The 13,243-nt window shown below is 41.0% G+C and overlaps 1 protein-coding gene across 1 annotated transcript in view; it reads left to right on the forward strand.

Annotated features, from left to right (window-relative positions):
- JAG1 (jagged canonical Notch ligand 1) overlaps positions 1–4,661 on the forward strand; it is a 56,882-nt gene extending 52,221 nt beyond the window's left edge. Inside the window, exon 26 of the mRNA XM_015814669.1 lies at positions 1,829–4,661. Within this exon, the coding sequence (XP_015670155.1) occupies positions 1,829–2,286 (458 nt within the window). The 3' untranslated portion in view covers positions 2,287–4,661. The remainder of the gene's footprint in view (positions 1–1,828) is intronic.
- The last annotated feature ends 8,582 nt before the right edge of the window (positions 4,662–13,243 follow it).

Consider the following 13,243-nt stretch of genomic DNA (forward strand, 5'->3'; position numbering starts at 1 on the left):
TTTTTCTAATACACAGCTTGAAATTATCTTGTTTGGTTTGTATTTGGGGACATCTGGGGGGTCAGAAAAGGCAAACTGCCAGCCATACAACCAGTGCCCCCACTCCCTTTTACATGCACTGCATATGAAAGACGGTGAGGCTTTGATTGTGGGAGATGACCAGGGTGAGCCCCATGGAGGGGCAAACGCATCATCAGTCACGAGTCCCTGCGCTTACACAACAAATCTAAGTGCAGCCTGCCTTGAATTCCTCTCTTAACTCCCGCTAATTTCCCTTGATCGCTAGTTGGTCAGATTCTTGTAGAGAGCTTAAGCTTGCAATAAATCTTTATACTCATTGGAACTGCCTGAATTTTCTGATTTCCCCAGCTCTTGTCATTGATTGCACAATAACAGCTGACACTTGGATTTTGTTTTATCATCTCCCTTTGTGAGTGCCCCTGTTTCTAGCTGACAAGAGAGGAAACCCCTGTGGCTTGAGCCAATGAAAGTTGTTCTTAGGTAGAGCTCAGAGTTGAACTAGCCCTATGAGGACCGTAGATATAAACTCCTCTTGTGCTCAGATACTGAAATTTACTAAACATTGTCCCATTCTTCAGCTTCTGCAAATGCCCTGTCAGGGGGAATTGAATAATAATAATAATAATAATAATAATAATAATAATAATAATAATAATAATAATAATCCACATCTGCCTATCCCAGGTCCTGGGTAAGGACTTGATAGGTAGACAAAATGCCAAATCCAGTCTGAACATCTGGCTGACTGTGCGATGATCCATAATAATAATAATAATAATAATAATAATAATAATAATAATAATAATAATAATAATAATAATAATATATTAAATTTGTATGCAACATGACCTTGGGTGGTTCACAACAATCAAATTAAAAACATAACATGAACAATGAAAAAGAAGATAAGTGCAATGAAGGGAAGGTCTCCCTCTCGCTGAAGGCCTGAGTGATGAAGAGCCAAGTCTTCACGGCTGTTCTAAATGACAGCAGAGCGGGGGCCAGTTAGATCTTGGGGGGTGGGGGTAGAGACCTAGTTCTAGAGGGCCGGTGCTCCAGAGTCCTGAGAGAAGACATTGTTTAATCGAAGGAACCTAGAGCCTGTCAACCTTACAGGATCACATCAGCCAGGCAGATGTTATAGATGATAGGCAGTAAGTAACCAAGCCTTATGCCATATATGAATGACCTCAACCCATTGTTGAACTAGCATTATAAAAAGGAAAACACAGCTGTTCTTAGAAAGTTAATTAGGCTATGTTGATAACCCTCAATTAGGAAGATCAATATCCGATATCAAGGATTACATGCAGGCTTAGTTATACTTAAGCCACACCTTTATAAATCTGTGAGACATGTTAGACATCATTAGTCTGGGTTCCATTGATTTTGGTAGGTTTTGTCTAAATGAGACCGTCTGGACCCAAATCCTGTGAGCCAATTCTAGTTAGGCCGGCCCTTCAGAACTTCCATGGCAGGATCCTGACTCTTAACATAAAGAAAAAGGGAGCATTGCTTTTGATCACAGCTTTTGTATCTAGCCTGCATCTTTTACAAATAATTTTTAAAGTTAAAAAAGTTAGATAAGGAATTCATTAGCATGGGGAAACTTTTTCTACCATGATGCCAACCCCCCCCCCCCAATATGTTGGAACTCAACCACCAAATTCCCCAGGCACCAGGGTCAAAATTGAAATTGGACATTATGAAGGACCAGGTTGGGGTAGGTGGGCATGAGGTCTGTCATTCAAGGAAGAAGCAGCCCCACTTCTTGAAGTACTAATGGTGAGCCCCAATTGCCTTCCAGATTTCTTGGTTCCATTACTGAGCTCCATTTTAACTGTGGCTTGGATCTGTTGCCTGGTCACCGCTTTCTATTGGTGCATCAGGAAGCGGCGAAAGCAGAGCACCCATACGCACACCGCCTCGGAAGACAACACCACCAACAACGTGCGGGAGCAACTGAACCAGATCAAGAACCCCATAGAGAAACATGGGGCCAATGCTGTGCCGATCAAAGACTATGAGAACAAGAACTCCAAAATTGCCAAAATAAGGACACACAATTCAGAGGTGGAAGAAGATGACATGGACAAGCACCAGCAGAAAACCCGATTTGCCAAGCAGGCAACCTACACGTTAGTAGACAGAGATGAAAAGCCACCCAACGGCACTCCTACAAAACACCCAAATTGGACAAACAAACAAGACAACCGGGACTTGGAAAGCGCACAAAGTTTAAATCGAATGGAATATATTGTATAGCAGACAGCAGGTGCTGCCGTGCAGGGCCTTTACCTATCAATCTAAGGCAACTCGGAGCTTGTAGTTCTTAAAACGGTTGTGTAATATTTTGAGTCTAAGGCTATTATTTGCTTAATATCCCTGTGTTAATTTAAGTTTTGACAAGCTGGCTTACACTGGCAGTGATAGTTGCTGTGGTTGGCTGGATTACCAAGTGCTGCATTTCACATCTATGCAAAACTAGTCAAAAAAAAAAAAATGCCCCTGTGTCAATTCAGCCACAGCCAATGCATCCCAGAAAGGTTTCATGAGGAATCACTAGGATTTTATTTCGCTTTTTTTTCCCCCCCTGTAGGGGGAAAGAAATATATACATATTGGTGAGTCTGTTTTGTTTTTTCCTCCCTCCCTCTCCCTCCCTCTCTCGAGATGTCACAGTCTGTAGTCTTAGAAGACAAATATGTTTTATTTATTTATTGAATTAGAGTTCTTTTGTATATTGGTTTTATGGTGACATGCAACTAGTTCTGTATTTGAAAGTGCCTTTGCAGCTGAGAACCACAGCAACTATCAAAAAAAAAAAGTTTATTATTTATTTTTTTATTGTATTTTTTTTTTGGTTTTGTTTTGTTTTGTTTGGGGGAAGGGAGGGACCAGGAAGATTCATGTCAGCAGTTGCTGGTTAAAAAAAATAATAATGAAGAATCGAGAGGAAAATGTGTCAAAAGTGTAGAAGTTTGTATAGTTATGTAAATAATTCTTTTTTTTATTAATCACTGTGTATATTTGATTTATTAACTTAATAATCAAGAGCCTTAAATATCATTCCTTTTTTTTTATTTATACATATGTGTTTAGAGCTGAAGTTTTTTCATAGCATTGTATGCTTATGGCTTCTTTACTTTTTTACTTTTTTTTTTCTCCGTTGTTACATGTTGCCTACATGCCAAAATTTAAATGTTTTGAATTTTGTTTTGTCTTATTTTTAATTTTTAACAATAGGAAGAGATTTCTAGCCTTCGATGCTGACTTTTTTTGTATGATGTCAAATGTGTCTCTTTTATTCCTTTGGAAACAGCTTCCATAGTATCACATTCATATTTTTTTTTTTTTTTTGTAAAATACCAGCCAAGGCAGTTAGATCTAGATTTTCTCTCTCTCTCTTTTTTTTCTGGCTGCTTTAAAAGATGGGGTGGGAGGGAAGGAAAGGATGAGAGGCAGATCATATGCTTCAGAGCAGCTTAAGGGAACACAAAGGAGCTATAACCTCTGTAGATGAAACGTGAGAGTTGTGAGTGGTTGCATGTAATTAAAAAAAAAAATACCGAATTAGTGTGTGAAGTTGGAAGCACCAAAATCTTATTTTGTAAATTCTTGATTTTCTCCCCCCCAAAAATAGTATAAAACTGAACCATCTGTAGATTTCATTTCTTTTCTTTGTAATCTACTGTGTGTAGAAAGTATTCTAATAAGCTAGTTGTTGAATACTTGAACAGTAGAATGTCCAGTAAGATCACTGTGTAGATTTGCCCATAGGTTCCACTGCCCGCCTTAAAAAGAAATAAGGAAATCAAAGTGCTATTACAAAAGTTGGATGATCAAATAATATTTTTTTTTAAAAAAGGGTTCAAACATTGACCACTTGGATCACAGAAATAACTTGTATGATAATATTAGTGTTACATGAACATGAAAATACATCTTTTGATGTGTTATTCCTGGCAATAAATCTTGAAAAATATTTATTAAATTTTTTTTTGTATAAAACTGTGAAAAAATGAGCTTCATTGAGCTGCTGACTTCAGTGTCTGGCAAAGATATTTTTCATAGCGTTAGCATCAAGACCCTTTCTCAGCTCAATGCCACCTATGTGTTGGAATACAACTCAAAATTGCCCCAGGTTGATGCTACCTACAGCAGTAGAACCTTCTACTCCGTTTAAGAGAGTATAGAGCCATCAATAGGCCAAGATGGCATTTGTGTCCCCACAGATACACAATCCAACTAGGTCTTCACTAGGTACATGTAATTGCACTAGATCCCAGCTTCCTTTGCTTGGAAGAATCTGGGGATTCAATTGGTCATGTGCACCCACTGCCACTGTTGTGGGAATGGGGAGTGGTCATTTCACTACAGTCCTATCTGGAAATTGTAATTTAGCACAATTATAAAGTTCAATCAGTTAGGAAGGATTGTCCTCCGATCTCACAGAGCTGAACAATAAATTGTAAGGCTGCACGATGGTGTTCTCTTCGTTGGTGAGTTTTATGATGGTGCAACTCACCTATGAGATTTGGCTGGGTTCAGACAGCATATGAAGCCATAATATGGTGTGTTTGCTTTTGCGTGTTATGTGAACCTAGCAAATTATCATTTATTAAATCATGATTAATTGAATTATAATTTAATGTGATTTGTGAATCCAGTCAGTATTTCCAATAAGTGGATTTATGCCAGCTGCCTTATACCACGTTTCAGCAATTATGTGTGTTAATCTGGTTGATTATGGAATAGTTCAACTCAAGCCAGCAGGACTACACCCCTGGAACGTATTAAATGTCTGTTTTTCTCAACATGGAACTTTCCAAGTTTCTTCTGTATGTTACAATCAGTCTTGGACTGAAGACCCAAGACCTTCAGAATGGCCATATTTTCCTAATGTTGAACTCCTTTCAACTTGATGATTCGGAGATTTCTTCCATCATGGAGCTCATGGTGGGGCAGACAAGATATCTGAACTGCGACTGGACCTATTTGGCTTAATGAGTCTTGACATTTTCCCTTTGAATGATTCAATAAGAAGGTATTTTTGTTCCTTTTTATTAATTTTTTTTGTGACTTAAGACAGCCTTTCCATTGTACTGGGCTTGCAACTCCAGCCTTTGTGGAGGTGGAACTCCAGTTTACCACCTTCAGGACACCAGGGGAAGAAAGGGGCTGGCAGGGGAGGAGCTAATAAAGCACTCTTTAAGATACTGGTTTCTATTGGACTACAAAGAGAAGATGGCTGGTTTCCCTGGCTGATATATCAAACAAGACTGGCTGTGGTTACTAAAAGCTGATGTGAGCTTGTTTAACCTCCTCCAACAAAGTTAAGCATTGTTGAACGCCTGAAGCCAAGACGGCTGTTTATGAGATAAACAAGAAGCCAGTCCTGTGTTGCAAAACAACTTGGGCAAGAGCAATTTCAATTTCCCCATGAGCAAACCCTTTGAACTCGGTATTTTCTGATTATTGCTTGCTACTATGTACCTAAACCAACCACCATTATCTTTACTTCTTAACATTACAGGATTAGGTTTTGATAAAAATCAGTCAAGAGATCAGTCTTCTCCAACCTGGCACTTCCCATATATGCTGGAGTTACAATTCCCAGGATTCCCAGGTAACACACCTGAAGGGTGCCAGCTAGTGGAAAGCTGAGAGGTCATGATGATTTAATTGTGAAATCTCTTTCTACGAAGGTCTTTTCAGTGAATATTGAACAAATGGTTTTTGATCCTGCCAGTTGCATTCCACCCTATTTCACTCATGCAAAGTGAAAGCTTGGTGGATGAGGTCTCCTACCTGTGGAAGGGGTCTTCTACAAGGTGGAAGAGGTCTTCTACTAGTAGCTCATCCCTGCTGGAGACTTGTGCTTTTGCATGATTGGACATCTCTTGCTCCCCTGCAACTTCAAATGGATTCCCTGAGCAAAACCAGGAACATTACAGGCACCGTCCGTCAAAATGGGTATTGATGGTTGGTAGACATGCCATGGAGGAGAAAGCACTCTGACCATTCAGCCCATATTTCCCAATCCATTGTCCTCCAGACGTGCTGGGACTATGTGAATTTGAATTCTTTAAGCAGAAGGCCCAGCACTTTGGAGGGGGAGCAGCACATTAGAGCAGAATGAATTTAACCTTTGGAGAGAGATTGGAGACAGGATGACGGATCTCCCCTGTTGTTTGTAGTTTGGAGCACAAACTACCAGATCGCATTCACTGCAATTAATCATCATGAAGACCCACTAAGAATGGGAAATTTTTCAACCCTGAGCCTTTGGCAGGGGGGGGGGATGGCGGATAAAGTTCCTTGGGTTCAATATCTCCAGCAACTTTTTGCACTTTACTTTTTTGTGATAGAACTTTGTGTTTTTTACCATGCACTGCACAGGCTCGTTGTGCAAAACAATATTTTGATGGTGTCTTACCAGGGAAGTCCTCAAGATAAGAAAGTGGAGAAATATTTGTGGATAAGGAAGGAACAGCATGTTCTCCTTTGCCTTGAGATGATGCAATATCTCCTTGATGGAGTTCCTAGTGGGGGTGGACCCACTTGCATTCTGAATGCAAGGAAATAAGGAAGATGTAGCAGTTAAGACCAGAAACAGCAGCTTAAGGTTATATGTGTCCTATTTCATTGGAAGAGGTCCCTGTTTCAATACAGCTCAATTGGGTTACTGCTATCTCTCTTAGTTGCTGCTTCGGCATAATGGTGTAGAGCAGGAACTATTTTTTATTGCAGATTTCTTTCTCTTTGCCCCAAAGACGGCAAGTTTCTTGATGCATTAAGGATTCTGATGTGTACCATTCCTTGCTAAACTTTTTTCTTTGCTAAACCTGGTTCAAAGCCGTGAAATGAAATCACATTTTGAATTTCTTGAGAGGAAAATTAATTTCTCCTCTGCGTTCCATTGCCTCTTTGCTTCTCCGTACAGTTTTGCAAAGATCATTGCTATCTTTTATCTACTATAAAGCATCCTTAGATTTTAATTATTGGCCACAGCCAACTTGCCACGGGACAACTCGAGGCCAACTCACTGTGGGACAATTCAACAAATACAAAAGCTAAATTAGATTTGGCAGAACCTTGGCCAGTAATAATAAAATAAGAAAGTCAATCCAGAAATACGAGAGTTGACAGTAATTTCAATGAAAAAGTCATCATCAATAATAAAAGTATCTGGATGAAACAATACAGTGTTGAATTGTCCCTTGGCCATGGAGAGTTGACTGTGGTGAGTTGGCCACAGCAAGTTATCCTAGACCCGTGATGGCGAACCTATGGCACGCGTGCCACACGTGGCACGCAGAGCCCTCTCTGTGGGCACGCGCGCCGTCGCCCCAGTCCTAGGCCTTCAGCCAGGTTTTGTAAAACCTTTTCGCTTTAGGCCTCTGCCATTTGCAAAAAAAAAGAAAAGAATCAATCAATCAATTTCAACTCGTGGGAAAAAAAAGATCTTCCAAAAGTTGGAATTGATTGAACTTTTTAGTCCCACCAGTCTGCCATTACTACTGCAGCAACACCCACCCAATTGGCCACACGCACCCAATTGGCCACACCCACCTAGTGGGCCACGCCCACCCAGCACCCGATGATACATAAGTGGGTTTTGGGTTGCAGTTTGGGCACTCGGTCTCTAAAAGGTTTGCCATCACTGTCCTGGACCCACATCATCTATCCATCTATTATGCCTTCTCAGTGTTTCACCATTTCCTAGGAAGCCCATTAATTCTCATGCATAATTTATTCCCACTCTAAACACTTCAGGTATTATGCTCTGTTTTTACTACTTGTTTAATATCCTAAGGGTTACTATTTAGAACTTTGGATTCAACAAATCCAAAACTTATAGAATGAACAAAATTTGCCCCCATGCACACATGAAGCACACCGTGGTTAAACTAAAATGATTCAGATTTTGTTTTGGCTGAGCTACTCTGGGTGGGTCGGAATTTAGCCAAAACAAAACTTGGATTAGTTTAATCCAGGTTTTGACTGTGACACATCCCATAGTTGTCTTACGGAGAAAAACAGAGCAAGGTTGCTATCCTTCCCTTCTTTTCTAGGTGTCTTATATGCCACTCCACCAACCAATTTTCTGTACCTTCCTTCCCTGCTACTACCCTACAGCCACCTGACCCATCCATCCTACCTTGCTCCATGCCACTGGCCTTTCTATTCTGTACTGTCTTCTACCCCATAACTTCTCAGGCAGAACATACATGTTTTAGGTCCATGCAGGGGGAAAAAAGCATACTTGTTTTACTCCAGTGCACAATTGCCTAATGGTATCTCATCCATGGGGATGCAATGACTCAGTGGTTAAAGACACTCAGCTGGGAAGCTGACAGCCCAGGTTTGAAACCTGAGCACCATGCAATGGGGTGAGCTGCTGTTACTTGCCCCAGCTCCTGCTCACCTAGCAATTTGAAAGCATGCAAATGAGAGTCGATAAATAGGTACCACTTCAGTGGGAAGGTGACAAGAGTTCCATGCATCTTGGTATATAGTCATGCTGGCCATATGACCATGGGAATATCTTCAGACGTTGCCGGCTCCCTTGGCTAACAAACGGAGATGAGCCTATCTGATCCACGCAGGGCATATTTTACACATTCCTATCAATCTGATTGGTTAAATCAAACAGAATGTATCCAAATTATTTGGACTTATTTAGATCGACTTCGATATGTTCCATCCTTGACCTCCTAGGCACTTTTATAGAGTGAATTATCCAATCAAATCAGCCCTGATTTGGTGTTTCTGTCTGAATAAGTTCAGCTGGCAAGTGAATTGCATTGATTTTACAAATCAGGTCAAATGTTCAAATCAATATTCAAATCAATTTGAAAGTTGGGATTTAATCAGACTTGGTTTATCTAGCCCTAATAGTTGCTCTTTCAATGGTCTTCAAGCTTGTGTGCCTCAGCAGGTTGCTCACACAGTGTCTTAGGTAATAGAAAAGGAGGATAAATGATAATGTTCCTCATCCTCTCCTCTTGGATTTCTCCTTCCCCCAGCTCTGTTCCTTGAAAGTCAGAATAATGAATGTTTTAAAACTTGTAGAGAATAGTCCAGAGATCTACAAAGATTGGTGAGAATGAGTAAGGAAAAGAGGAACATCTATCAATTAAAAGTATAACTTGTAGAATTTGTATTTTCTTTGAGGTAGGCTTTTCAGATGCTGACAGAATCCAGAGTCCACTTCTGAGCACAGGGTCAACAAACTTTTATCAACATCCCTCTACAAATGCTTACTGAAGCAGGCCACCTGTCTTTATTTGCAGAGAGGTTTGGTTTGGTTTTATGGCAGCTATAAAAGGCCCTGAAGGAAGTGGGCCACTTAAGATACTTTTTTTTAGCCAGGATTTAGTCCTGGGCATAGGACAGAACCCACATTAGTTTCTCTCATGGACATCTTTTGGATGGGCTCCGTGACCTTCTTTGTTCTCTGGCATCTCTCAGTGACTTATGATACCATTTACTATGGTATCCTTCTGAGCCACCTGCGAGGTTTGGGGCAAAGGGGCCCCCTTTTACTGTGATTCTGCCCCTTCCTCAGGGGCAATGGAGGTGGTAATTATATGTGCAGAGGCGATCCAAATTGGTGACCTTGGATCTTATCCCCCTCCCCCATTTGTTTAACATCTAAATGACAGCACTGAGGGAAAAATCATCGGTCAGAACAGCAAAAAGTGTCATCAGTATGTGATGAGCTTTATATCTCCTCTATGGACTAAACAGGAGATGTGATATGTCTATGGAGAGTCTTGGTCATCTGGGTCACGGCTCTCCCAAAAGTGCTTTTCGAAAGGCAACTGGACTTTCTTGGTTTGTTCCTTGAAAATGTTTCACTCCTCATCCAAGAAGCAAACTGAATGATGATGATGATGATGATGATGATGATAGAGTTCTAAGAAGGAAATTCTAAGAAGGATTTCCATAGATGGCTGGGCTTGCACTTCTTAAGCAAGGGGCATCTTGAGTCTTCAATAACTGAACAATGGATTCTGTCCTATTGTGTCTATTTGCAAATTATTATTATTATTATTATTATTATTATTATTATTATTATTATTATTATTATTATTAAGTTGGAAGGGACCTTGGAGGTCTTCTAGTCCAACCCTTGCTCAGGCACGAAACCCTATACCATTTCAGACAAATGGCTGTCCAGTCTCTTCTTAAAAACTTCCAGTGTTGGAGCATCCACCGCTTCTGGAGGCAAGTCATTCCCCTGATTAGTTGTTCTAACTGTCAGGAAATTTCTCCTTAGTTCTAGATTGCTTCTCTCCTTGATTAGTTTCCATCCGTTGCTTCTTGTCCTACCTTCAGGTGCTTTGGAGAATAGCTTGACCCCCTCTTCTTTGTGGCAGCCCCTGAGATATTGGAACACTGCTATCATGTCCCCTCTCGTCCTTCTCTTCATTAAACTACACATACCCGATTCCAGCAACCGTTCTTTATATGTTTTAGCCTCCAGTCCCTTAATCATCTTTGTTGCTCTTCTCTGTACTCTTTCTAGAGTCTCAACATCTTTTTTACATCATGGTGACCAAAACTGCAGTTTTCCAAGTGTGGCCTTACTAAGGCATTGTAAAGTGGTATTAATACTTCTTGTGATCTTGATTCTATCCCTCTGTTAATGCAGCCTAGCACTGTGTTGGCCTTTTTGGCAGCTGCAGCACACTGCTGGCTCATATTTAAGTGATTGTCCACTAGGACTCCGAGATCCCTCTCACAGTTACTACTATTGAGCAAGGTACCACCTATACGGTACTGTACCTGTGCATTTGGTTTTTCTTGCCTAAATGTAGAACCTTACTTTTTTCACCACTGAATTTCATTTTGTTAGATAGTGCCCAATGTTCAAGTCTGTCAAGGTCCTCCTGTATCTTAAGCCTATCTTCTTGTATACTTTTGTATACTTGGCCAGTTTGGTGTTGTCTGTAAATTTGATGAGTTCCCCATCTACCCCCTCATCCAAATCATTGAGGAAGATATTGAAGAGCACTGGGCCCAGAACAAAGCACTTCTTGGATGAGAAGTAAAATGTTTTTAAGGAACAAACCTAGAAAGTCCAATTGGCTTTTGAAAAGCACCTTTGGGACAGGAGATGTGATAAAGTAGAGCAGGAGTCCCCAACCTTTCCGGCTTGGCGGCCCAGCATGGGGTGGGGGGAGGGGATGGTTCTGTGCAAGTGGCAGATGTGTGTGTGTGTGTGTGTGTGTGTGTGTGTGCAGCTCCATTTGTATCTCACTTTTCCAGCTGCTTAACTGGTTCAATTGAACCGAGACGTACATTTCAGTCAGTCCATTAATCAATCCAGTATTGCCTCTTGCCAATTTGCAGCTTATAGAATAAATGTATATAAAAGATACCTTTAGAAATGTTTTTGTTTTGTTTTGTTTTGTTTTTGTTCTTAAGCAAGAGGAGGCCTTGGATAAAATAATGCATGTTTGCATTTTGGATAATGATTCATCCAAAACCTGGGAAAATTCTTTCTGGAGTTACTTAACCAACCAGTTTGTTTTCCATCTGAGTGGTTCTTGCGAAATTTACACCCAAGGCTTCCAAACCAAAGCTCACCTACTTCAGTGGGCATGATTCACATTTGAGCCAAATGTCATGCCTGCTCGACTTCCAGATTTCACTGAGGTGCTGAGCCAACCCGAGAGCACTGGATGATTGTACTGTAATAGCAAAGCAGCTAGGAACTCTCCAGATGAAAAGGAGGCATATATTACCCAGCCCTCCACAACGCTCAAGGGGCAGCCAGTGAACAAATCTCTCCAGCTGTGCTCGGTGTTCTAACTTGGAACACACATGGTGATACTTCAGGAACAGCACAGTGCATTGGAACATTTATGAGAAACCTAAGGACAGAGAAAGCATGTGAGGCCCAGACATTTTGAATTAAATCCTAAAAATAACAGGGGCACTGTTCAAATGCTCGAGTAAGACAATCCTTCTTATTAACCCACCCACCCCTATCCACAAAATGATAATCAGAAGCCATGTTTCTGTATTACAAGCCAAGCAGAATCAAGGAATATGTTTTGGAATTTAATAGGGGAGGTCGAAACCTCGTTTGGGCTTAGCTCTGGCCCATGTGCAAAAAGAACATGGAGAGCTGCATCTGAAAATACGCAGACTGTAGCCTTCTCTAGCACTACCCTATCTGTGCTGCAAAAATCCAGAGGAACCACTAGGTGGCAGGCACAGAAGCCTCTCTTGGTTGCCATCTTCTGGCCATCTGGATTTGTGCTGTTTAGCTTCATCCTCCTCCCTGGTTAGCCACAATTCATATACACAGACAGAGGATTAGGAGTAAAGAGCAAATCAAGTATGTGACTGCCAGTTCAGCTTGCTTACACTTGGGCATTTAAAATAAATTCTGGCAGCTTTCCTTTGTAAACTGAAGCAAGCTATATTTCATTCTTGGTGGGTTTTGTTTTGTTTTTTCAAAAAAGGCTCTTTTAATACCAGTAATCTAAAAATCCAAGACTCACCCTTATTTCATGATGTTCTCATCCCTGGGAGGAAGTTCATATAGTTGCTTGTTTCATTTAGTGGGCTTTCCTTTCCACACCAAGGGCAAGCAAGGGTCAGTTGTGATCATAACAAATTTGAAGCCATCTTAGTTTTGAGACTTTCCCAGGCAGAGGCTGAAATAAATGAACTTTCACCAGAGCACAAAAGGACGATCCTACTCTTGATTGAGCCATAGCATTTAGCTTGGGCTGATGAAGCCCAGAGGAAGAAATAGAAGGCCCTGGAACACCATGTCCACAAGATTAGTTCAGCTTGGGAGGTTTATCTCAGCATACAGAACCAGAGCAATAAACCAGACTATCAAAGCCCCAAGAAGTTTGCAATCCACTGTTCCATTCAGGTCAGCATTCAAAAAATGGGAAGGGTGGAAGAAATTGGCAGGGTTGACAGAGAGAGAAATTAATAAAAGGTTTTGTTCTTGGAAATTGTCTCCTCTTTTAGGACTCTTTTAAAGAATAGGGTGGGAGCTAGATGAACTCAAGAGAGGGTGTTGTTCTAGAGCAGACATGTCAAACTCGCGACGTCACGTGATGCAGTGCGATGTATCGGAACTTTTTCCCCCATTGCCAGCAATAGGGTGGCCGTGAGCCGGTAGTTTGACACCCCTGTTCTAGAGAGCTGGACTGTGAAGGAGGTGGTGTGTTTCCTAAGTCTCA

This window comes from Protobothrops mucrosquamatus, unplaced genomic scaffold (assembly GCF_001527695.2).
Source record: "Protobothrops mucrosquamatus isolate PMUCROS unplaced genomic scaffold, P.Mucros_1.0 scaffold273, whole genome shotgun sequence".
Classification (NCBI taxonomy): domain Eukaryota; kingdom Metazoa; phylum Chordata; class Lepidosauria; order Squamata; family Viperidae; genus Protobothrops; species Protobothrops mucrosquamatus.